Source organism: Buteo buteo, chromosome 4 (genome assembly GCF_964188355.1).
Source record: "Buteo buteo chromosome 4, bButBut1.hap1.1, whole genome shotgun sequence".
In the NCBI taxonomy this organism is placed as follows: Eukaryota; Metazoa; Chordata; class Aves; order Accipitriformes; family Accipitridae; genus Buteo; species Buteo buteo.
The window spans coordinates 63,931,039-63,957,619 of NC_134174.1; the positions used below are offsets into that span (position 1 = coordinate 63,931,039).

The 26,581-nt window shown below is 39.2% G+C and overlaps 1 protein-coding gene across 1 annotated transcript in view; it reads left to right on the plus strand.

Moving 5' to 3' along the window:
• Positions 1-424: 424 nt before the first annotated feature.
• Positions 425-26,581, plus strand: part of PLPP4 (phospholipid phosphatase 4) — a 66,256-nt gene continuing 40,099 nt past the window's right edge. The window contains exons 1-3 of the mRNA XM_075026517.1: positions 425-551; positions 20,589-20,697; positions 25,049-25,139. Coding sequence (XP_074882618.1) covers positions 496-551; positions 20,589-20,697; positions 25,049-25,139 — 256 coding nt within the window. The 5' untranslated portion in view covers positions 425-495. The remainder of the gene's footprint in view (positions 552-20,588; positions 20,698-25,048; positions 25,140-26,581) is intronic.

Below are 26,581 nucleotides of genomic sequence, written 5' to 3' on the forward strand. Positions count from 1 at the left end.
CCGGCGGGACCCGGGCCCGGTGGCGCAGAGGGGTCCCGAGGGGCCGGGGTGGGACGGCGCGGCAGCGGCTCCGGCTCGGCAGCGCCACGGGGGCGGGGAAGGGAGGGAGGGAGGGGAAATCCCCAGGATCCCCCGGCCCCCGCGTGGGGACACACGGCGTTAGTCAGCGGGACCCTCCCCCCGTGCCGTGTCAGCCCGGCGGTAGCGCCCGCTCCTCGCTTCCCGCGCAGCCGACGGGACGCGGCGCCTCCGTGAGGGGCGGGCGGGCGGCCGCTGAGGCGGGGGTCGGGGGGGGGGTGTGGGATGGAGGGACCCGGGCTGCACCTCGCGGGGCTCTGCGCGGTGGCCGCCCTCCCTCAGGGCGGCGGGGCGGGCTGCCGGCGGGCGGCGTGAAGGCGGTCGGAGTTGCCCCGGATGCCCCCTCCCGGCCCTCCCGCCCCGCGCGGGGAATGAGAGGCGGCGCCGCGGGGCTGCCGGAGCCCGCCGGGACCCACCATGCGGGAGCTGGCGATCGAGATCGGCATACGGGTCCTGCTCTTCGGGGTCTTCGTGTGAGTACCCGCCGGACAGCGGCAGGGGAGGTGGAGGCGAGGCGGGGGGGGGGGGGGGGACGCGGCTCCAGCGGGTGACCGCCGACACCGCCTCAACTTTCCTTCGTCGCCCGCGGCCGCTCTGGCGCCCGAGTCTTTCCTGACAACCGGGCGCGGATCGCCGGGCCGGGGGAGTGCGGGGTGAGGCGGGGTTGGGGGCGCGGGCTGACGGCGGTTAACCGCCCCGCAGCCCCTGAGGGAGAGCCACCCGCCGGCGGGCTCGGGCGGTGAGGCGGGCGAGCCCCCCCCCGGGCCCTCTCAGGAGCCCGGAGCGAGGCGGGGAGCGCTGCCGCCGTTCCGCCGTCCGGGGTTGGGGAAGGAATTTTTCCCCGGGGTGAGTCGTTGCAAGGAGCAGCGGGGAGCCCCCCTCTCTGCCCTGGGATTTTGCCGAAGACCCGCGGGAAAATTTATTTGTCGGAGAAACTACTGTTTGCGAGAGAAGCGTGCAAAAAGCAAGCAAGCAACCAAAAAAAACCCCAACCAAACCCCAACCCAAAACCTGCTGCTGGTTTCGTTTGGACGATTATAGTTCCTGCCGTAAGGTCTCGTCTGCCGAGGCTGTAAACGCACCTCAACAGCTGGCTTGCAGCAGCGGGAACCCGCAGTGGGTGAGCTCTGGGGCAGGGACCCTCGGTGGGAGAGCTCCGGCTTGGAGCCGAGGAAGGACCTCAGGCTCAACGTGAGATGTAATGGATCGCAGCCGGGTTTGAGAAGCATATCTGCACGCTGGTGGGTGGGAAGGAAAGTCATGACAGTCGGGTTGCCGAAAGATGTGCAGCTATCGCTGCAGGAACACTCTTTCTTTTTGCCTTCTTTAGGAGGAGGCTGTTAGGTTTTATTTTGCTCTGTGTACTCCAGGCAGGCTCCCCCCTTTCTTTTCAGGGCTGTACCTGTTTCTTCTTCCTGGCAGTTTGTGTTCTCCACGCATTTGAACAATGAAAAGTTCCACTCTTCATATAAGTTTGCATTTCAGTTGCTTAACGTTTGAGTATTCTCAATCTTTGTGATCTCTGGGCAGTATCACAGAAACTGGATCGATTCTGATACTGTTTACTTGTTTGTCTACTTAACGATGGATGCTGTTGGTCGCAGGTGCAGGCAGTAATAGTACAGGGCATCTATTAAGCCGTGATACTGACTTACAGCTGGTGATACTGGGATGCTTTGATGCCATTCCTTTTTGATCCTGTCATGGTTAATGAATAACTTGCACGATTTACTGGTATTTGAGTTTTTTCTGGGTGCTCATTTTGCTTGAATATTGATGCAAATCTTTTGATTTGCAACATGTTTGGTAAGTGTAATCCACTTTATTTTAGGATAAACTTTGATAGCTTCAAAAACCTGTAAGGTACCTTTGATACCTTTCAGTTCAGTTGCATCTTACTTTGAAAGTAGACCTGTTCCTCTCAGCAGAACTCTTTTCTGGAATATATGGAATTAAAAGGTGAGCAAAGACCTCAGAATCTGATGCTGCATCAGAACCTTTCTGTTCATTGTGATTGTCTGTGTAATTCATCACTTGCACCCTCCAGTAAGAGATCTCTTCATATAGCTTATTACCATGTAATGTAATCATGACCCATTATAAGTAGTAATTTCTTGGTTATGCTTGTTTTCTGTCTTCATTTCCTCTTTTAAAAGATTCTGTAATTTTCACTATTCTTTATGCTGTTGTTCTAAAATCATCTGAGGGGTGGCTGAAGGAAAAGCTTTTGGTAGAGTTGCCATAATGGCAAATGCCTGTGCAAGCACTTCTCACATTTTCAGATAGCTCAGCTCCTGCCTTCTTGGAATTCTGCGGAATAATTTTGACACTGTAATAGGTCATTTAGAGCAGTCATTGACATCTAAAAGTACTGAACACCACAGTGTTCTAAATCCAGGCTGGTGCTTAGTTTCATGAAGAACTGCACTTTATTTGCCTGTAATGGTTGCAAGAATATAATCTCTAGGTAGACCAGAAGAATAATTTTTGTCTTCAGATAATCTTAACACCAAAGTAATCTTTTGCTATAGAAATAGTATTCAATATTTGTCTTAGTTTTTCTAAAGAGGCAATTATAAAAGTTTCAAAATCTGAGTGTTTTAGGGGCTTAAATACTGTGTTTTCTGTGGTTTTGTAGGCAGAAGGGTAAGGATTTTTATGGAGTGTTGAGTTGACTGAAATATCTCTTCAACAATGAACAATTACTGGTGGATTTGGAAGCCCTGGAACTGGAATCCATGCAGCAGCAACGTAAGGTCTACTGCAGAACCTATTTCTAGGAATGAAAAGGATGTACAGTTCCCACCTCCCTTGGAAAGGAATGCCATTAACATCAATGATTTGAGGCTAGTAGGTCTGAGATTATCTCTGTTGTGAATGCCAGCTGTGACATAGAAACTTGCCCACCAGGAACTGGACTGAAAAGAATTAGTTCATTCTGAAAAGGTATTGATGGCTTTGGGTCACTATCTGCCTTTGTAGTGTTAAAAGTCTGACCTTGAAGGTAATGGTTCCATAGCTGTTTGCCAATCATGAACCATCTGTGCCTCCCAGATGTCTCTTTATCTTCAGCCTACTGATTAATATAACTCAGAGTAATATACTGGCATATTTTGTACCATAAAATGCAAAAGAAAAAGGTGCATATTCCATGTTGTAGTTTAGCTTGGTGATAAATGTCATTTCATAAAAATGGAGGTGTGAAAACTTATGTTGATGATTGCTGAAATTGAATGTATTGCCAATTTGAATGTATTTTACAGCAACAACAGCCATATTTTCTATACTTAAGACTGGCAACCTTTTTTCCCCCCCAGTTACCATAATTAACAACTTTAGTCATCCCACCAAAGGCAAAAATCTATACTTGTTATTTAAGATCTCTTCTATCATGCAAATGAACACAAGTAATAATACACTTTTTTGATGGTTGTGTATTGGTTTGGATGAATTCAACAGACATTCAGGGAGGATAATGATGACAACTGACTCACTTCTAGATGTTGTGTTCTTAGCAATTAAAGACTGGTTTAGGTATTGAAATTAAGCAACTCAAGCTCCTGTGTGTTCACAAAGATCTGTGCTGAAGGGCATTTTAGCCCTTAGGATTTACTACTGTTGAAGGAAGGATTAGTTAGGAGAGATTTATTAGAACTAGAGCTGCCTGAAATTCAGAAGCAGGAGTTGAAAAAAAACCAAACCCAACAACAAAACCCAAACACAACTGTTGGCAGTCAAAAACATGCTTGATGCACACTGTACTGGAAAGGTAAATAGATGTTCTTTTAGTACCTTCAGCAAAATAGCTCTCGAGACACAAGTTACAAACTGTAAGGAGAATAGTGATATTTCTGTTCTGCCCTACAATTTTTCCCAGTTCCTTAACATCAACAAATTCATTTTTTTTTTAGTTTTCAAAATATTTAGCCTTACACCTTTTGACTGGGCTGAATGATCCTAATGAGTGTAGGTGGTTTGCTACTTACTAGGCAAAGAACATTCTCATGCTATAATTTGACCATTACATTGTTACTGCATTATGCAGTTTCAATTATTGTTTCAATTAAACCTTGACTTTAATCAATTCTCACTTCGTATTTTTTGTTTGTTTAGTTTTTTATTTATTAAGATATATCTGATTACAGAACTGGATTTTTTTAAAGTGACATTTTTCATGTAAGGTCTCAGAAGTAGAAATGGTCTGTTGTTTAATATAACAACTGTTAGCGTGTATATGTTTATAGAAGAAATGAAACACTAACTTGAAGAATGATTGAATTAGAGTCTTGCATCTCTGTTTTCTTCATTTTGTACTTATTCCTATGATCTGGAGCATCTTAAGACGCCTGATTAATGCTAAAGCATGTTACACGTGGCCAGTCTTTCAGCTGCTCCACATGGGCAGTGGCATTTGTCGCTTACTGAATGCTTGATGAAAGCAAATTGTTTTGACTGGTTTGGTTTTATCGAGTTAAGGCAATTGTAAAAAGATCTGTGAGCAAGTCTGGTATTTGTACACAGGAGTGATGCCCTTAAAACAAAGTTCTTCATCTGTCCTAAAAATTCGTTGAGTGGTAGCTGAGAGTGTGCCTGTAATTGCCAGTAGGGATGTCTTAGTTTCTTAGGAAAATACGTGTTGTTCTGCTTTAGGTGTCTCCTACAAGGAAAACTTTTTCATCTGTTTCAGAAGTTTTAGAAGACCACATCATTGTCTTGGTAGGAAGATAGAAGAATTTGCATGTGTTGTAGTATATTTAGCCCAATGACTTGTCAACAGCATATCGCTGATGTTTCTAGAGCTGTCTAATTGATTTAAAAGACAGTCTTTCAAGGATTGCTTCATCAAACCTTGAGCTCTTCAGTGAGTGTGATGTGATTAAAATATAAATGTCATTCAGAGTAATTGGATATCTTCCCTACAGCGCAGTCTCATTAGCAGCCTCCCTTGGGAATAAATGTTTATCTGCAGGCTAACATACATATATATTACACACATGTGAGTGTACAGTATTGACTAATGCTGACATCTTTAATGAGTGCGCCATGTTTGGACTCTGGTTTAAGTAAATAAAAGCTGATTCTGTGCATGTTGGGTTTCTTACAAGTTTACAATATTAAGATTTTAATGAAGTTATGAATATGCATGAAATTATTTAGTGTGGAAAGCTCTTTCAAGTAGCTTTCTTTGTCATGGGTTGTGATCTTCTGGATATTCTGCATATGTTGCCTTCATAAATGATACTATGTATTGTCTTGTTAACACAGACAGAAAATCAATTAGCTGAGGAAATTCCACAATGCTGCACTCTGCTTTACTTTTCTCACAGTTCGCACTTGCCTTTTCTCTGTCATATCTACCAGATTTTTGGAGGATACACTGAGCTGAGCATCATGAGCAGTCAGAGATCTGTAGGTAATATCAGCAAAATGGTATTGAGAAGAAATCGCCACTCTGAGACGTTAAGATTTATTTCCTAATGCTGACACAGATGCTGCCAAATTACACAAATCAGTTGGACCAAGATTTCAAAGCACCTTTTAAGCCTAGTCTCTCTAGCTGAACATTTCAAAGCGAAGTAGGTATTTGGCCACATGAGCTTCTTAGTCTTTCTGTGTCCTACATACTCAATTTGTGTCCTACATTCTCGATTTAAGTATCCCGTAATTCTGACTTTGTTTAGAACCTGATTTTTGGCTTCTGATCTTGAAAGTCTTGGACTTCATTCCTCTGTACCCTAATTTCTCATCAAGAAAGGGAGAGTAATACTTCTTTTTCTCACCCTTTGTTCATTTAAGTGATAAATTCTTTGTTGTGAGGTATGTGGACAGTAGCCAAACTCATTGAATGTTGAATATGCTTGGAGCTTTTTCAGTGTTAGTTTCACAAATAGTAATGATAATAGGAAGTGAGAACATCATGTTTGATTACTAAGCTGTTTAAAAATAGGTACTGTAGTGTAAACCATAATTTTGATGATACTAAAATGAGGGAAAGATTTAGTTTCGTGGCCCAGGTGGAAGTCTAGTTCACTGAGTAGGGTTAATGAACAGTTAAGGGAAAGCCCTGCTATAAAAAAAACCTTAGCCTCTCTGGTGCTTAGGATCTGAGAACATATATCAAAGGTTGCATATTGAGCTCCAGTGGCAAGCAACAGACTTGTTCCAGTGCTCAGCAGTCTGTTATACCTTTGAAGTGATGGAAGAATTAGAATGCCATGGAGCTTCTGTAGCTCGGTGAATGCAGCTGATACATCACAAAGTAACCCGAATTTTAACTTTGCTCAGCTCTGCATCCTTGAGAGGTTACTGCAAAAACAGAAGGCCATAAATACCTATTATACCTTGTGTAATATGAAGCACACAACAAAACGGCTGTGTGCCTGTCCTAATATCTATGAAATATCACCAAGCTAACAGAGACACTTGGTACTTGCTGTTCCACTGAGCTGAAGCTTCTGTTTCCACTCTTTTCTTATTTTATTTATTGAAACTAGGGTAGGATTTTACTGACTTAGATAACAGCTATTCAGGAGAAAGTGCGCCTGAATTTTGTTCAGACTTTGGTCTGTGCAAAAGATAGACTATTTTACAGCCTGTTGTATCAATACTTTTAGATTGTGGAACTAAGTTTATTTCATTTGTCTTCCCTGAGTTCCGGGGCAGGGAACGGGGATTTAAAGGCAGGAATTCTAATTGTCCTGTTAATAAGATGAGATTTACAGTTGATGTCCATGGCTAAACTCACAGCTGAACACATGCTAAAAAAGGATGTTATTGTAAACGCCAAAGCATCTGCTCCAGATTTTTGAGGAGTAAATGGTGACTTTGTGTCTCTTCTCATTGAATCCTATTTACTCGCTGACTTTGGCAGTTTGTATTTATCTTCTCCCAGCCCTGATTGAGGATGTTTTCTAGTGAGAATGCTACTAAGACTGACAGGTTTTTTTGTGAGGGAAACTTCTCTTCAAAACAATTGATTCTTATACTTTGATGTAAGCACAGTCAAGCTGTGGCAAAACTGTGTTTCTTATGGCAAAGACTTTTTATTAAAGTACATTCTTATTGCTGAGAATACATTCGTAGCTGGTACGGTAAACCAAGATATTTATAGTCTCCCAATCTGTTGGTGACTTTGAAAAGTGAGTACTCGGAAATAGTTGGCAGAATTATTGATGCTAAAAGTGAACTAAGGATTACACTTAGTGTTCCTTGTAACTTTTTCTGTAGTAAGCACTGTACTGGTACTGAACAGGGGATGTTTGAGTGCCATATCTATATTGACAAGAATTAGTGGACAAAGAGAGAAAGCTAAAGATAACACATATGTCCCTAGTTAAAGTACTGGTTGTGATCCACTAATGAACATCAGGCACTTACACTTGAATGATTAAAGAAAGCTTCACTGATTCCTGAGTAACTGCTTTCAGGTGATCCAATTAGATTGTCTTCATAGAAGAGACAAAGGTGTCATCAGATGTGGCCCTTGAACTAAGCTTTTCACCCTTATATGGGTTTTAAGGTACTTTCCGTTCATGTTTTTCCCTTGCCTTGTAAATGGTAAATTTGTGATCATTGGACCACAAGTCATTGCTGTGCAAGAAACTCTGACTGATCTATATGATTCTGCAGAAAACTAGATTAGGAAAGTTTCTTTGTTGTGAATCAGGTTCCTACAGTCACTGTATATTGTATTTGTTTATTTGTCTGCATTACAAAACACTTTTAGCTTTTACTATCCAAATGGCTAAATATTTTCCTTGTTAAAACACCACTGAATTTAAATTAAAATAGCATATAGATAAAATGCAGTAAGTGGGAATTGTTTTGCTATAAGCTAGAGTAATAGGGTTTACAAGTGGTGCTTTCGTAAGTGACTGATTAAGATTACTTATGTACGTGAATTTCAGAGAGTTGGGGAGGAGTGAGAAAGATGGTGAGAGGGGTATAGAAAACACCTTTTCTGAGAAAAGATAGAAATAATTGAACTGTTTAATCTAGAAATCTGGGAGACATGGCAGTGATCTTCACATGTAAGCAGCTGCTATAAAGATGTATGAAGAAGGCAAGCTGCTCTTCATGTCTTTGGGAAATGTACAGAAAGGAAAGATTTTTAAACTTGTAGCAAGGGAAACTTAGGCTGAGTGTGGGGAAATACAACCTAATTGTAAGGACCTTTGAGTGCTGTGATAGGTTGCCTGAGGCATATGTAGAATCTCCACTGATGGAAATTTTAAAAAGCAACTTACACAAAAGTATCTTGGGAGTATTTTACATAAAGTTTTGCTTTGCTGCACGGCTGCGAGGAGACAGACTAGCTGGCCTTGTAAGCTGGCAAAAATCAGCTTAGTAGACTGAGCTTTATACTGCCTGAGAGTGTCCCGGTGTGCAGGGGAAAGTTGAAAGCCACTAAAGCAAAATTTCTTGTAAGAGATTTTTGGCTCATCTTGATGGCTAGAAAAGGAATCGGTGTTAACCAATTCAAAGTTACTTGGAGAATACTTCAGCCAAGACTGAGCAGATCCCTGAGGTAATCCCTTCTGGCTGGAGGATAGCGCCATGCCAGTTACCACATTCTAAATATTCTGCACTGATGAGATTGTGGGGGAAATGAAATCCTAAGTTAGGTGAAATGTTTCACTGTGCAATCTTGCAGTTCAACATTTTACTCTCTTTTGAGTGAAAAGTTTTACTACTTCTTTAGAATTTATAATGGAAGTGTAAATGTCAGCTCAGAAATATTTCAACTTTGAAGGATTTGTGGCACCCTGCCAAGTGTTGTGAAGCCTTGCAAATCAAAAACAACAGAGGAGAGTATCATTTGATATAAAGTGTTATATTTTCATTAGCTGCCAATTTTCACTAATGGGAGAACAGATCTAATAGCCTGACTGTACTCTCATAGCCTGCAGAGAGGCCATTAATAATTCCATTCATCTAGCGTCCAAGATGCTTTACAGGCGTGTGACTATTGCTATTGGACTTTAGTGAGTGCTACTAAATGCTAAAAGTGATGTTCCTATTCCCCATTACTATATCTTTATAGCTTTTTTTTAAAAAAAAAAATCCTTATTAATGCTCTGGAACATGTAGTTATTCACACAAGTGTTTTTGGATTGAGTGATTTTAATATAGTTGGATTTGATTGTGAATATCATTATGCAGGTCTCTTATTCCCAGAGAATAATGAAGTCGTTGCATTCAGCAACTACGAAGGAAAAACTGGAACAAAATAGCATGCAAATTTGTATTACATGTAGTAAATAACTTGGCCAAAAAAAGTGTCTCTTTATTAATACTGAAGTGTTTTACTTAAAAATGTGCATTTTTAAATGCATTTTTTATTAAAATTAGTTTAATGGATGCTGAAACAAAATATTTCACTTCAGTTTGGGTTAAAATGATACATCCCTGCTTGACCAAAAGTTGTTTTAATTTCAAATAAAGAAACTCTTGATTGAGCCTTCTAGATTGGGCCATAGAATTTCTCCCCTCTGTCACTTCCTTACCAGCTCCGGAGTTTTTAGTCCGAAAAAACGGTCTGAGAATGTGTTTTGGCACTTAGCTCTAGTTGTGGAAAATTTGTTTGATGCTACTTAATCCTCACTTTTATTCAGGTACACCATTATGTGGTGATAGGCTTCACTGCCATACAGGTCCTCTTTCAAGATCATGTCTCTGTCTATCCATCATATGTTTAAAGGGAACATTGGTGCATAGTGAATGGGATACAAATCATAAATGTTCACATAATAAACATTCTAGACTAAATATTACTTGGCAGCAAATTATCAAGTTGTGTTCATATTATTAAAATTCAGGTTCTGGCGAAAAGCTGAGTGAGTGAGAAAGCAAATTTCTTGTGTAGAAGTGGTAGGTTTTTGATATGGGGCTTTTGAAGAGGTTGGGTGGGTGGCAGTGGCTGAAGGGAGACAAGAGCCTGCAGCATGGAGGAACATATTAATGTGTTGCAGACACTGCTCCTGAATAAGCTGCTAGGGCCAAGCTGACGCTTCCAACTAAACCTTGTTCCAAGCAAGATCTTAAAGAGCTATCTCAGGAGGGAAAGGGGTGGAGAAGCTTTGAAGTAACAGTGAACTCCAAAGGACTTCTGGAGAAGGAGTGATGCAAGGACAGAAATAACTGAGAGGGAGAGCTTTGGTCACTAAGAGAAACTCAGCATCTTTGTGACTTTAATCCCTGACTTTCATTTCGGGTCCAAACCTATAGTCAATAGGAGTGTGGCACACAGGTATGAAAACAGAAGAAGCTTTATCAGACTACTCAGCTCAGTCAAACTGCTATGCAGCTAGGATAGTTGTCAGAGGAACTGTTGAGAGTTGTTTGGCTGAAAACAGCTTGAGATGTAATAAAAACAAGCATTAAAAAACATAAAAAGCAAAATTTTGACTGTCCGTAGTGTGTTTTCATTCATTATTGATATGTGCTTAGGTGATTTAAGCCTGTAATATGAATTCTGTTTTTCACTTTAGAATAATGTACAACTACCAACTTTGAAACTTCTAAGGGCTACATCAATGTTCATATACTGATGATTTCCTCTCTAATCCCTCCTCCCCAAACACACACACACATGAAAATGGCTTTTGTGAAATAGCTTACATTATAGGGTATATTTAATAAAAATAGAGCAGAGAGGCAACAATTAATACTATAAATCATGCTTCTTATTAACTAAAATGAGAGATAATGCAATGAAAACAGTAGCCAATAGTTTTCTCTTTGTTGGTATCTGTTATTTCTGTAAGACTATCACTGTTGATTATCTCTGTTACAGTAGTGCAGCTGTACTGGATTGCCTTAAGTATTGTACATTGACATAGTAAGTAGCAGCTCTGACCTGCTTGCCTTGTGCTTGAAGTGCACCACTGCTCCATGTGAGCAGGGATCATGAGAACTGAACTGCTTCAAGAGCAGCTAACTGCCAAAACAAATATCTTTTTGTTTCAGAATGGTGTATTTTGTATTCTGCTGACCAGTAAGCAAAAGATGCAAAGATCACCTTCAATATTAGGTCAAAGAAAGTTTTGAAAATGTAAACCAAGCCAAAATATGTCCATTTGACTCACTTTGCAGTGTTTTTTTCCTGTGTCCGTATAGCCACTCTTATCTCCTGCTCTTCTGTTCAAAGCTGCAATGCAGCATGACCAACTGTTCCCTCTTTGTTCCTTTCACTTTGCTCATTTCCAAATATTCTGCTTCTGTAAGAAATGATGATGAAAAGGTTGTATCTAAGCTAGTTAAGTAGTTTAATGCCTGTATACCTATTTTTATTCTCATTAAATGGGAGTTTTCTAGATTCAGTCACTTCATTCTGGCAATTGATACTCAGTGATACTTGGTGCTACTTGCATTCAAAGTGCTCAGCCCATGAGCAAGGAGAATATATGGATTGGAAGTTTTTGGATTCTTTCAGGCGCAGAAGAACAACTGGCTAGCTATGTCAATTGCTTGTTCTTGTGCTGTTCGTGCATGCGCAGATAATCCTTTCCCTTTCCTCTTAGGTTTAGTATGACTGAAATAATGTCACAGGAAGGAAATGGTTTACCCAGAGAGTTCAAATGCCAGGGACTGAGAAAACAGTAGAGGGTATAATTTAGGTACTAAGGCAACTAACATTAGGTTCTAAAACTCCAGGCTATTCTCTTTTTTTCAGCATTGTGAAGAGATTGCTGGTTCACTATTTCATATTAGGTGTTCTAAGAACATTTGCCTATTATTTACATATTATTTCATAAGCTGCAGGACTCCTGTTATGAATCTACATTGTTGTTAGTTCAAAATCTGAGCTTTTAAATGAGCCCAGACTCCCCAGCTGTTGCCTCCTTGCTGATTCATTTAATTCATATTGTTTCTTGAATTTGGACCAAACAAGGAAGAAAAAAATTGAGCAGAGGGTTTGGGTCTGATTTTAACCTCTTTCTATTCATATGTATATTCCATGTGGGTAAATGCAGCTCAAGTCAAGCGCTGTAGCAGACTTGAGCCTAATCTCAGGTACAACTGATGAAGCCTTTATAAATACAACCCCAGATGCTATATCAGAGAAGGGTCCAGTGGCTCAGTAATCATTGAGAGACGCTGACTGGCACATACTCCATCATCTAGTTAGACATATTCTGTTTGAAGAACATCTCGCATCATGGTTGGCTTCGTTGGCCCAGTAATAGTACAGCTCACCCTGACTGGGGTGCAAGGAGAGTAAAGAGGGTGGCCATTCATCTTTGGAAGAATCATACCCCAATATATATTTGTCACATCAGTGGATATATGAGGCAAATCTGGGAAACCTGCTAGTAAGACTGAAAAAAAATACTGGAAACTCTCCTCTTTCAGCACATCTGGGAAATATGACAGCCATGGTAATATGTATATTTTTAAAACTGCATCAGAATTTATTTTCAATCCCTTCTTAATCAAAATGATTTCTCATATATCTGAAGGGCTAATGTGGGCATATGTGCTAATTAAATGTCACACTGCAATTGCTAGATAATTTAAAATATTCAGAAATATTTTACATCAAGTGATACTGACTCATCTGAAGCCAAACCTACCCTTGAGAACCAGTTCTCTACTTGCCAGTGACATTAAATAAAAAAAACCCAAACAAACAAAAATATTGCCCCTGCCTTTTGCCCTTATCAGTCCCATGATTTAATTCCATTGACTTTTGGCTCCTCTCTACATAAAAGTGCACCCACAGAATTAAAAGTGGGGAAAGCTGTATGCATTCAGATTAGATTATCAAATGTTATCAGGAAGTGGTATGAAGGTTTTGTTTCTAGCTTCTTAAAAATACAGAAATGTAAAAAATTCTATCAGCGTGCACTATTCCCAGAGCTGTATTGGACATTGAATAGGGACTGAATGAGACAATCTTCTTGCAACATTTTTCTTACCATTTACTTTCTGCCAGTATTCCTCTCAGTCTTCGTAAATACTTGTGCCTGCAAACAGAAGGTTACTGCATGTGAAGAGAGGCATCAGATCTTCTCATTTCTATAGCAATAAAAACAGCTTCTGAATTATCTTTGTAGGGTGTTCCTGGTGAATATTAACTACCCTGTCTCCTGCAGGACACTCAAACCCAATAAAGCTCCATATTTGGATTATAGATTATTAATCAGAAGCGGTAGGTGTATACACTGCATGGCATTGTATGGGGAAGTAAAAGTATTTAGCTGTTAAAAAGGTAGAGATAATTTATTGATACAGCTACTTTTGTATCTTTTAGTGTGAATGTAAATTAATGAATTGGTTAGAGTGCAGTTACAAGATGATGGTTATAATAACGTTTCCATCAAAGCCTATGAAGAACCAATAAAACGTTATTTTCTGTTCTGATGTACATGCTTCTTATGCAATCAATATCTATTGCAATATAAATTCTAATATGTTTTAGAATTTAACTCTTTGCTTTTGATTTCCATAGAGAAGTTAAAGCTTTTGCTTTCCTACTTGAATGCTTGTCAGCAGTGCATACTTGGCAAATGTGAATACCAGCGCAGTTAATGAGCAAACTACAGCATTAGGAGTCTTGCTTTGATACTGATACTGATGCTTGCTGGAATGAATTGCCCTACCTTGTCTTGTAAAACAGTCGCAGAAAACATCAAATCTCTTGATACCCAGTGTTATGCCTTAACTATAGGGAAAGTTCCTCTTTCTATCAAAACTAGAGTTTATATTATTGAAGTTATATTTTTAATTCATGTCAGCTTCTTCCTTGGTGAAAGTACAGTTCACCATTAATAATTGGGCCTTGGTCATATTTTTTTGTACCCCAATACATAATTCCCGTCTTGATGGGTGAGGAACTGTAGATTTCTCAAATTACTTTAGAAATTAAATGACTTGGAATTCTTTCCTTATGCCAACCTCTGTGCTAACACAAAGCTATCTCATCATGCTAATATGCATAGACAGCAGCATTTCAGAAACTGAGCTCCTCCAACTCTGTGATGAGCAGAATGACGGTGATAAACCACAGGCATTGTTTCTCATCTCGCCTCATCACTATCCTGTCTGCTTCAGTTCTGTTAATTTTGCATTCCAGGCACAGACCATTTCAAGCTTTTAATATTTTGTCTGTCTTTGCAGGAGTTCCTAAAATAACCACTAAAAAGTGATATTTTTTTCCTTAAAATTACCTATAGGGAATAAACAAGATTAGGTTTTCTCATGGCATGAGAATAAGTTATTCTCTCCAGGTATATCAAATAACATGACATGAATACTTTTGCCACTATTAATATGTTTCAGAATGGGTAAGTTGGGAGTGTTGGATCCAAATGTGAGTAAAGGTGGTGCGCATAAGCGGTGTTCAACGCAATGTACCCAGCCAGTGTAAGCACTGGGCTCCTTCTGTTTAGCCTGTGTCACTTGTTGGAAACCCCTAAAGCAAATTCTTTCAGAATATAATTTTCTTATCTCCACAGCTGTTGTGCCCTGTGATGTGTTCTGCTTTATGGCTCTTCATTCAAAATGTGACTGCAAATCTGTTGCGTGAGAAGCTCTGAGTTATGTATTGTGTATATATTCTGTAATTAGGCCAACCTACACAGAGCCCTACCAATTTCAGCATCACTGATGCTGCTCACAACTCTGCAGGTTTAGTGTTAGGACAACTGATTGCACAATTTAACATGGCAGGTACACTACAAAAGCTTTTACTACTAGATTTGAGACCCAGTTTGGAGAATACTCAAGGAAGTAGCCATGTAAGAAAGTGCACAATGGAGTTCCAGTAGCACAGTTACAGCTAACCTGTTTCTGTGGAGAGGCAGTGGTGAGTTTGCTCACACCGAGTTCTGCAGTCAGGGAATGGTGTTCAGAGCCAAACTTTGTTTTCCACAAGCCCTCAGAGGTGATTTATAAGAGAGGTTTATGAACACCTGCTCTCTCTTCATTACTTGTTCTAATGAGGAATTGCATCCGAAGCCATTTTAGGATCAGATCTGCTTATCAACAGATGAAGCTTAGGAAAGAGGAGGGTTGGTCATTAGGTATCTGGTATAAAAGACTGAGTATCACAGTCACAAGTTCATGTTCATTCTCTTCTGGTGCTTTGTTATGCCATGTGTACTCCTCTGTCCTGTCTTAGTTATTGTCACTTGATACTTGGGACAAGCCTTGTCTTCAAGAGACCAGGCAAGAGGCAAAAAACCCCAACCCTCCCGCCCTCCCCAACACCCCCCCCCCCCCCCCGTACGTCCTTTAGTTGATGCTCAAAACCAGGAAGCAATCCCTAACCTTCCAACGTGCTGTGAACTCTTCTGACGAAGCAGATATCAAAGTCCCCTAGACTGCCAGACCCAAAGCCCCTGTGTGATTTCATATGGTTACTCGCTGAAAATGCAGCTGTTGGCCAGTGGCAGTCCTTGTAAGGCTAGTAAGTGCTTCTGAGGTGAATGCTAGTCATGATTTCATTGCTGGTAGCTTCTATCTTGCTCTAACAGGACACAACGATACAATACTAATGCTGGGCACATCTGTCCTATTCCTGTCCTGTTCTTGTTGCTAGTTTGGGAACATACTTTTCTACTCTTAATATTTAAAGGTTTCTACCTTACCAGCTTTGCCAGTGAAGTACTGCTTATTGCTCTTTCTCTGATCTTAGCAACTTCCAAATGTCATTGCTGCTTGATTTCATGCTGCTGAATGCCAGGGAACGGTAGCTACTGTAAGCAGTTTTTAAAACAATAAGGTGAGGTGCTAAACAATACCCTGCTGTTACTTAGGGGGGATGGAAACCATGGTGGAAGCACAGGTCAAAGACTATGTGAGGATATTTATGCAATGTTTGATTCATTCACTACCATTGAATGGCTTCATAAAAAAAAAATATTAGTCCGTATTATCACAAAACTCCTGTGTACTTTTACCTGGATCAGTCTGTGATGTGGTGCTTGCATAAAAATTATCTTAAAGGGATACATGCTGTTAAATGGAAATGAAGTTAATGTGACCAGAAAGTGCTTGTGTCCTCAGACATTTTTATTTAGTGTAGTGTTGTAGGCAGTAATGTTGGGGTGTCCAAAGCAACCTCAGGCACTTGGGCACCTGTTCCCCACTGATGTTTTTAATGGAATTAGGGTTCCTGTTTCCCTTTGGTTGCTTTGAAGGTCACAGTTAAAGGCTCTTGAAGTTAATGGAAGTCCTTTTATGTCTTAAATATATGTTATCAGGCTGAAGTATTCAAAATATTGCTTGTTAAACTGTTAAAAATGTTGGATGAATATGTAAACATGCAGAAAATGTAAGGCCAAAAAGCTAATACTAAAATTTCATGTACTAATACAAAGTAAGCTTCCTAAGTTGCCCACCTGCTACCATGGGATGTTATATGATTGAGCTTGTATTTTCAGCCATAATAGAAAATGTCTGGGAACTAGTTTTCTTTATCCAAGGACTACATTCATTTCTAATAACATCTAGTCCTTTAAACAAGCTTGTGCTAGCTTATGAATAGTAATAGACTGTACTTTTGGTTAGGGTGAAGGAACATAAATCACTAAGTGTCAGGCAGCTTAGAAACCAGTATGTCCTCATGATTGTTTAATAGGGAATTGCCTTCAACCTAGTGAAATCTCGTATCCAGTCACTGATCGGTGATGCTTCAAAAAAAGAAGAGAATTGTTCTCTTATGAGTCTTGGCATAAAAATTTAATTAGCAGCTGAGCTCTTTCTGAAGATGGAAAAAAAAAAGTGATTTCTTTTTATATAGTCACTTTCCTTTAATGGTTTACTTAGTATTTCTGGATTGTTCACACAGACAAGATCTGCCTTCTACATCTATCTTTTTTACTCCTTTTTTTTTTTCATTATGTTTCAGCATATTTGAACACTGTTCTTGGAAGACATTCAGAATGCAAGTCAGAGGAAGAAGTGGTTACATAATCAGATTTAATATGTGGTGGATACAAAACTGCTGTTAAATAAAATAATACTTATAATAATTATTACCGTCATTGATAGATTTGTTGAAATGAATCTTTCTTTAGAAGAGTACAAAGATAGTGAGTATATACCAATCAGAAAATCGGTCCTCAATTGGAATCAGATACTATTTATGTTGTTTTAGTTTCATCTCTTTAGCATGTGTTATTTTGTCTTTAAAGGAATTAAATCTTATGACTTAGCACGCATTTGTAGTGTCATAGTATGATTCATGTGAGAACTATGAATTTGATTTTTGTTTAATTTCTCAGATTTAAACAACTATACTTTAATCATAGTTTTCTTACATTACAAGGAGGCAGGAAACAAAAGACCAAGAGCCTCAAACCTTTAACTCTGTTGGCATTTGCTTATAATGTCAAACATCTTAATGTCAAATTAATCAAATCTCTGGTCTAATATGACATGTTTTCCAAAAGTGCGCTGGTGCACAGATATACTCTGATCACCTTGAAGCATAAATGTTTGTTTATTGTTTGCTTTTTGCACTTAGTAGAAATGCTTCAAGGCCTAGATATGTCAAAGAATGTGTCTCTGCTTTGGGAACTGCCTCAAAACAGTCAGACCAGCAGATACCTGAGGGAGTATGTCAGAAAAGACGTGACTGCCTGAAAGATGTAGTCATTGAAACTCAGCTGGCTTCTTTAACTTCTTGTATGCCCAGACATGCACGTGCTTCTCTATTTATTTATGTTTAGATGACAGCAGTGAAGTACCTCCTGGCCATGGATCTGGTATATATCTTCATAACAAATGTTAAGTCCTGAACAGTATAGCTGTGAACTTTGCTGTTCAAGTCTCCCAGGTGACACATGTTGGATGTCATACCCAGCCCTGTGACTTGGCAGCTGAACTCTTTTAATGAGCAGTTAACTGCTTCTAGTTGCCGTCAATGTCTTTGAAGACTGAAGGTAAAAATAATATACTTTAGGACTCTCAGTTGAAATTTGGAAACAAAGTTGCTTGCATTGTCTAGAAATCAGCCTTTATTTTTCTAGTTGAAGAGAAAAACTGTAAAATGAATTTTTGAGGTGTTTTATTTCCTGGAAATGGTCATCTTTAGAAATGTTTCCCTCTTTCATGTTTTGCACAAGCCATTGTTTTTTAAAATTGTTTAAAAAAGATTTAAATTTTCATTCTGAAAACAGTGAAACAAAGTGTTTGACACTTCTGAAATTCACCTTGCACCTTCTTTGGAGAGCAGGGTCAGACTCTGGGTTTGAAGAAGCTGAGTATGATAGTAAACATCCTTGCAATACCAGACTCCTTAAGTTTCCAGAAGAATCTGGTTGTCCACGTAGGTCAGTAAGGGAAACATAACTACTGGTACAAGTGACAAGAGTGTGTTTTACATGTTTGGTCCTCAGATTTTGTTGTTTTTCTTTAGGAAGAAGAGGTTGGTTGGGCTCTTTGGAGTAGACAGAGTGTTTGTACCTTCTCTCTAGTGGGAGTCAGGTAAAGGGGTTCAGTAGTAGTCGTGTGCTGGGGGCGTGGGAGACTGTAGCTAATGCAGAGATCATAGACTACAGTGAGAAAACAAAGAACAGGAGGTCAGCCCTCAGAAGGGGTAAAAAGAAGGATTTTCTAAGACCCAGAAGACCGGATAAGGCTTGCTGCTGTTTAGGAAACCACTGACTTGGCTAGATTTGAGGTCTCATCTTCACAAGGGGGAGTTGCATATATATGGTTTAATTTTACTCTGCTTTACAAATTGCTTTGAGATTTTTCTGTTACAAAGTAAATTGTTATAGCTGTTACTTGTATAAACCCTGGTTTTGGAGGAGTTTAAAGGCCTTGGCTTTGGGAAATTTACAGTAAAAAAAGCTTTGGGTCACTACACATCTGTATTCTGGCTCCATGGGCTTACCTAGTAAGGCCAATCTGCAGAAAACTGGTCCCTGTGTCTTCTCTCAGCAGCTATTCTTTCAGTCCTAGTAAACTAGCCCTGAAATGAGTAAAGTGAAGGCAAATTTCCCAGGAAGTCTGATATGACTTCAAAGCTAGGAAGAGTTAAAGGACTCTGCAGAAAAAGGAGTATGATTTAACCGAAGAGAGACAATTTATGTAGTCCTAAAAAGCTTTTGAAACTTACTACAAACATCACAGTTCCTGCTTCCTCTTTGTTGCTGGACAGAAGATACCCACACAAATAATTTAATTTCTATATAACAATGTAACCGTAACATTTTATTTTGATGCTCTTCATTTCAAAATAACATAATTACAAAACTGTGGGGTTTTTTTGGTTGGTTGGTTGGTTGGTTTGTTTAAGAGAGCTAAATGACTTAAGAATGAAATTAAAACAGTCAGTTTTGGTAGAATGAGACATTTCTGCTAGAGCTGGATTCTTCTTAAGCTTGACAGCCAAATCAGAATACTGGCAATCTGAAAAAATAAAAAATGTGTTTCTACAAGCCCATCCTGTTTTAGGAGTAAGTCTCTTTTTGAAATATTCTCTAAAGTTATCTGTTCTTTCTATCAGTAGAAGTAATTGTCTGGGCTGCTTCTTTCTCCCTGCTTTGTGATCCTGCAAATACAACTGTCATACTTCAAAGTTTGGATCTTGACATTTTGTATTCGATATCTGGTATATAATTTCTTCAGTGTAAAATACCTGCTACGTGATTTTTCTAATCCCACAATATTCTTTGCACGCTTTTCCCACAAAAAAGAAAATGACAATTTATTCTCCTGTCCTGGTTGCAGCTGGGATAGAGTTAATTTTCTTCTTAGTAGCTGGTACAGTGTGTTTTGGATTTAGTGTGAGAATAAAGTTGATAACACACTGATGTTTTAGTTGTTGCTAAGTAGCGCTTATCCTAATTTAAGGATTTTTCAGTTTCCCGTGCTCTGCCAATGAGCAGGTGTACAAGAAGCCAGGAGGGAGCATAGACAGGACAGGTGACGCAAACTAGGCAAAGGGATATTCCATACCATAGTACATCATGCTCAGTATATAAACTGGGGGGAGTTGGCTTGGAGGGGTGGATCGCTGCTCGGACATCTGTCAGCAGGTGGTGAGTGATTGCATTGTGCATCACTTGTTTTTTCTTGGGTTTTATTTTTTTATTATATTCCTTTTCATTACAATTATTATATTTTATTATTATTGTTGTTAGTATTACATTTTATTTTACTTTAGTTATTAAATCGTTCTTATCTCAAGCCACGAGTTTTACTTTTTTTCTGATTCTCCTCCCCATCCCACTGGGAGGTGGGCGTGAGCGAGCAGCTGCGTGGTGCCTAATTGCTGGCTGGGCTTAAACTATGAAATCTCCACAGTAACTTCATGGAACTTTTATAAAGTTGTAGAATATAGACTTTTAACAATCATTTTCCTAAGGGTATATTTATGAAGGTTGTATTGCTAGAAAGCAGTGAGGTAGAATAGTAATGTTTTATAAGGATAATTCATGCATGCTATATCATAATTAACTTTGGGGGAAGTTTTAAATCAGCAGGACTGTTTTGGGTTTTTTGGTCATCCTTTCAAATTGTGAAAAAATTGCATCTTAAATTGTTATTTTCAGTTTTACAGAATTTTTGGATCCATTCCAGCGGGTTATCCAGCCAGAAGAGATCTGGCTGTATAAAAATCCTTTGGTGCAATCAGACAACATACCTACGCGTCTTATGTTTGTAAGTACTAAATTTTTATTGGTCATTTGATGGCTGTAAACTAAGTACACTTTCATTTGATTAGCAGTAGGAAATTTTTCAGAAGTATAGGATGTTCCTTTAATTCTAATGACAATTTTTTTCCAAACTGGGGATGTCCAAAATGGCAAAATGTAGGAAATCATGGGGAGTTTGTAAAAAGCAGCATTACCAGGTGACTGAATTTATGAATGTTGATTTTTACAGTTTAAGATTTAAGCTAGTGTTAACTTAAAGGGATGCTAGAGTAGTGATTAGAGAAGCTTTTTGAATTAGCTGGTTGGGTGACCTGGCAAAACCTTGCCATGCTCTTATTAGGTTAAGTGCTTAAATTTTGAAATCCAATTTGTTTTAGGCGTGTTAGACACTAAGATATTTGCCTCCAAATCCCTCTTTTTTTTTTTTTTTTTTTTTTCCCCTATGTAGACAAAACCTTTGTTTTAGCTTCTGCCAACAAGCATACAAAATATATCACAGAGCTGCCCTGCTGTCACTGTTCTTCTGGCTCTCCCCAGCACAGCTCATGTTGACCTGCAGACTGGCTGTCTGACTTTGATGGTTTGTCTGGTTATCAAAATTCATGGTTTTGATAACCTTCACTAGGTTATCAAATTATCATAATAAGCTGCATATATAACTATAAGAGTGCAGTATAGACCACTACAGAAATGCTAAGAAATTATGGGTATAGTTAAGGCTATTAAAAAAAGTAGGTCAATCTTTACAAAGTTTCGTCAGTCAAAGTGTAGATTTTGCAGGAATGGGCATGGCAGATGAGGTCAGATCCTAGTACGCTTACATCAAAGCATCTTTTCCTGTGTCTTCAGTGAAGCCAGGATTTTACTTTTTAGATTAAGGCTTGAATTCAGGATAAATGCAAATCAGCTATGTAATTTGTTTTCAATGTTTTTTTTTTTTTAAAGGTTCAGGCCTTCAGTTACAGAAACTTTTTTATTAAGTAAGGAACACTTGAAGGCGCTTCCTATTTATGAGGCAACAATATATCCCAGCCTTCTATGACAGAGGCTGAAGGCCTGGTTTTAAATTCACCAATATATTGTTTATATTGCATTAAGAAGAAACTCTATTAAGGGCTTTTTCAGCCCGGATGGGTTTTCACCCAATATATGTTTTTCCTGAAATGCAAGGCAGCTGTGTAAAACAAAAAAAACAAACCCCAAACCCCAAAGTTAAATTGTTGTGCTAGGAAAGACTGAGTTTAATTCTGCCATTTTTCCTTATGCTGAGCATTACCTTGCTACATGGTTTCTCTGAACCATGTTTATAACTGAAGAGTTCAAAAACTAATAGTGTATCATCATACAGGGGTTTGCTGCAGTGGTGAAACTATTTTTGAAACCAGTTGGGATCATCATTGGTCCATCCTCTGTTCTCTAGGCAGTAGCCACAGAGAAGCACAATCCTGGGATATGTGTAGTACATTTCCCTGTTAACCACTTCCCCTAGAACCAGCTTTTGGTATACTTCATGGCAGGTGGAACTTCCAGGCAGCTCTGAGTCAGTAACGTTTGTATATTCTGTGTTCTCATTCTGGCTCAGACCATTAACATGTCAGTAACTCAGTGAACAGCTTCTTAAATTAAGAAACATACAGAATTTCTAAATGTTTTTTCTTATTTCTTTAATTAAAAAGAAGAAAAATCCAACTTTAGCATTGATCACAAGCTTTCATTATGTAAAGAATTTCTTGCCACTAGTGTTGTACTCTGATCTGAAACATATGGCTGTGGCTTACTAGAAAGCAATCTCTAGGAATTTATGAACTGCTGGATTATTTTATATGCTGAGAGATTTGAATTCAAGAGAAATGTTGTGAATACTCCAAACCCAGGTTCAAATTAGACAAAGCTGACTTCTGCATGGGTAGCAAGTAAGCCACAAGGACTGGAAAGACATGAGCCTTGTTCTGTCTCTATCAGTGGATATTCCTTGTCTTAGAAAGCATAAGGTACTGTCAGCTTCTCTTGAATGCATGGAAGTATGTGGGAGTCCCTATAACTTTGGCATATCTCTGGCTCGCCAGGATGAATAATGAACGAGAGGGATTTTGTCCATGTTTCACAAAAGCAAGGCAATGTTGGAATGTTTCACTGCTGGAAAAGAAAACATACTGAAATGTATCTGAGGAGAGTATTGCTCATTAGACTGTTGCCAAATCTGTTATGGATATGAGCCATACAGAATCTTTTTGCAAAATAAAGAAAAAGGAGTCTTTAGCAAGCCAAACTTTCTTTATATGTACATTTTGCTGCAGAATAAAAACCACCTTTCAGCTCATGCTTTTGTGTAAGGAACAGCAATGTACTGCACACAGGAATAGTTGTTCATCTCTCTCAAAAATCCATATGCTTGTGAAATATGAGGAAATCTGCAGTTTTACCAGATTTCTGAAGATTGATTGTGAAGTAGTTTGGAACAAGCTGCCACTTGAATTCTATTCTTTGTTGATATTTTCTTCTGCTCCTGCTTGTTCAAAAGATTTCTAACTCTATTAAACCACCACTATAAGCCTGTCAGCCTGGCTATATTTCTACATGTTCTTCAACAGTAGAATGCAGATATCTTTCTTCTTTTCTTTCCTGGTGGCAATCCTTACTTTTTAGAATGAAACTAATAATTCTAGGTTTTGCTTTAACCTTTTTTTTAATTTCACTTTTTGTTTCTGAAAGCAGAAATTAAACTATTGCTGAGGATAGAGAGAAGTGAACATTTCTGGAGCAGTAACGTGACACTGGCACCCTGACTTGAATCTCACACACACTGTAGACAGAAGGGAGTTTTAAGTGGAAATGGTGCATCTTTTTTGCACCAAACCTCGTGCCTGCCTTTCTAGATGTAAAAAAGGGGATCAGACTCCGAACTGTGTTTTAATCTGCATGGCTCACTGAGTTAGATAATATTTTGCAGATGCAGGTGAGGGGAATGTGGACCAAGATGTCCTACCAAAATAACAAGTATAGTACATTTTCTTGTTGTTCCCTACTCAGATGTTCTAAAAGCATAAAGCGAGGACTGGGATTAATCTGTATTATAAAAAGAAGAGAGTCACATGTCTTTTGTCATAACGTGTCTGTCCTGCCTGTTTTTTATTTCAGTGGGGCTGTTTAAGAAGTAAGGCACTGTTCAGCCTCAGTAAAGATAGTATAATCTTACTTAAGCCATGGCACCCCTTGTGCCATATACAGCTTAATTTTTGCCTTGTTTAAAAAACCCCAGTAATTTTCACTTCAAGAGAATAAATGCTTTTGAAAGACCTTGATTTGTTTTTGAACAAATGTGATGGTGAGCAGGTTTGTAGATTCCAGAAAAGAGTTGGTTAACTTAGACTGGAACCAGCAAGAAGCATAAGTGGACATCCTTACCTACAAGTTGCCTTTTACCTCTGCAATTGGAGGTCTGAGACAGAAGGGATGATGGAAGGACCAGCTGGGAATCAAGTCATAGTTTCTATGGTGAGCCACTAATGAAAAACTCCCTGGCATTGTGCTTGGGAGAAACCGATGTGTCTCTCTGGAGAAAGACAATAAATACCTGCTCTGGGAGGACAGACTGCACAAAGTAGGATGCTTTTTGGATAACTGGCACATTTACAGTACATCATCAACCATAGTCCAAATTACTCTGTGACAATGGAGATGCTGTTTGTGGAAATCAAGTGTGTGCACTGATGTGCAGATGCCATTTCAGATTCCTTGTAGGAGGAATCCTGTCCTACAGCACTGACAATAAAAGAATATGTTCTGCTTAATCAATGAGTATACTTGTGGATGTTCAGGTGTTGTTTTTCTGGTTTTGAATAAAATCAAGCAGTTTGCTCCACATCCAAACACTTGTAAATGAAAGAATCATAAAAACATGATCTTCTCAATGCTTTCAAGAATGAGAGTTAAAATGTCAGGAAGTTGGTGTTGGAGTCTGTTATGTTGAATAGGGTCTCACTGAGAGCATAGCCTGGATTGGGCTGCCTTCTGGAGTAATGCTTAGTGTGGAAAAAATGTACAAGATCTGTATGGATCAGTGTATGAATTTTGTGGACCTTATAGACTGTTGCTTTTTCATTTATGAAGCTGACATTTTAAATGCAGCTCCAGGCAATAACAAATCAATTATAACCCACAGTTATATTGCAATTTTAATGTATTCATTGCCCTGTAGTTGCAAAGACAAATCATCCCACTTTGCTTAAGGTCAGGAGTTTGACAAAGATCATTCAGCCTTCCAGTTTAAATGGAGCTAACTGGAACTAATTATTAATCAGTTGGACTGAAAAAGAATGGATGCTCTCACACATGATATTTTTTATCTCTTACAGGCAATTTCGTTCCTTACGCCACTAGCAGTCATTTTTGTGGTGAAAATAATCCGGCGAACAGACAAGACTGAAATTAAAGAGGCTTTCTTAGGTAATATATGCCATACTTCAAGACGGAAAATGTGTGGTAGCTCTCAGAGATTGATTCCAATTGTAGTCTAAGCCTTGAAGAAAACCCGTCTCCGTTACAGTCCATTACAGTAGTTTTCAGTGCAGTTATAGTTGCAAGCCATCTCACAAAAGCCTTTGTTTTTATGTATGTTTCTAAATGTACAAATTCTATGCCTTAATTCCACAATCTAGCTAGCATGGGCCAGAATTCGATCAGCAAAGACAAGACCATCTGAGAGACTGTTCAGATGTATATTTTTTTATCAAAGCCAATCTATTACTTACCTCTTATTTATACTTGCAGCTATTCTAAATTAAGGGTTTGACTGGAAAGTCCTGTGAGACTCAGCTGCTTAGTGTAGGAAATTACTCGTCTTATTGTTTTCTCTGACCTTCTCCTGGAGTTTACTGTTCCCCATCGCAAAATCCGTGTTCATGGCTCAGCTTTTCTAATCACAAGCTGGTGTTTCATCTTAAACTGCCAGTGGAATTAGATGTGCACTTAATCCTGGACTGTGAACTGCTATGGCTGTGTTATGGCTGAAGTCTAATTACAGTTGTAGGCAGCAACTTCAAGCAGAGGAGCAGGCATACAATGGGGATGGTAAGTCTTAAACTATTCCAGCTAATTCTGCCTGCGCTTATCTTTTGAAATCTTTTACTGATATATCCCCAGATCCTTTTTATATGGATATTGCCAGAGACCAAAATTGACTAAAGCACTTTCATTGGCAGATGATACTGTGAAGCACTAAGAAGTGCAAATGTTTTTGTTGGCAGTATGCTTGAAACATGCCTAATTCTGAAATTCTGTTTTACTGGCTAATTTACACTTTAATTTATTGGCTCTTAGATCGTAAGGTCAAACTGATACTCAGCCTTGCCTTAGCTAGATAGGATGTAAATGGCACTATGTATCTGCCTTTGAAGATTTCTTTTGGATAAGGCTGGGTTCCCATAGCTTGTTCTTTCTTCAGTTTCTCTAGCACAAGTGTGAAAAGATCCTGGTTTTGTTTTGGCTGCTCCCAGTCATTTGTATTAAGTTCTGAAATGTCCCATAGTGATATTTTACTGACAATTCCATTCGGTAGAAATAACTCTGATTCACAAAATGCGTACAGTCAGAGTTCTGAGTTTCACTTTCTGTTGTTTAAGAAGGAAAGGACCTTTGGATTAGTTTCTCCATCACTTATTCTTACCTTTTTGTTCTAAGGAGATGTTCATTTTTTCTGCTGTTCTTGGCTTCTGTTATGATTCCCTCTATATTGTCCAGGAGAAAACTTGCCAGCTTCCCAAGTATTGTCCTTGCTACCCAGACTTTAAGGAAACCCAAGCCTGATGTTCTGTTCTACAGGGTATCCCTGTTCAGTATGTGCCATAAGTGTTGAACTTCTTGTGGCTTATTTATGTTCAAGTGTACCA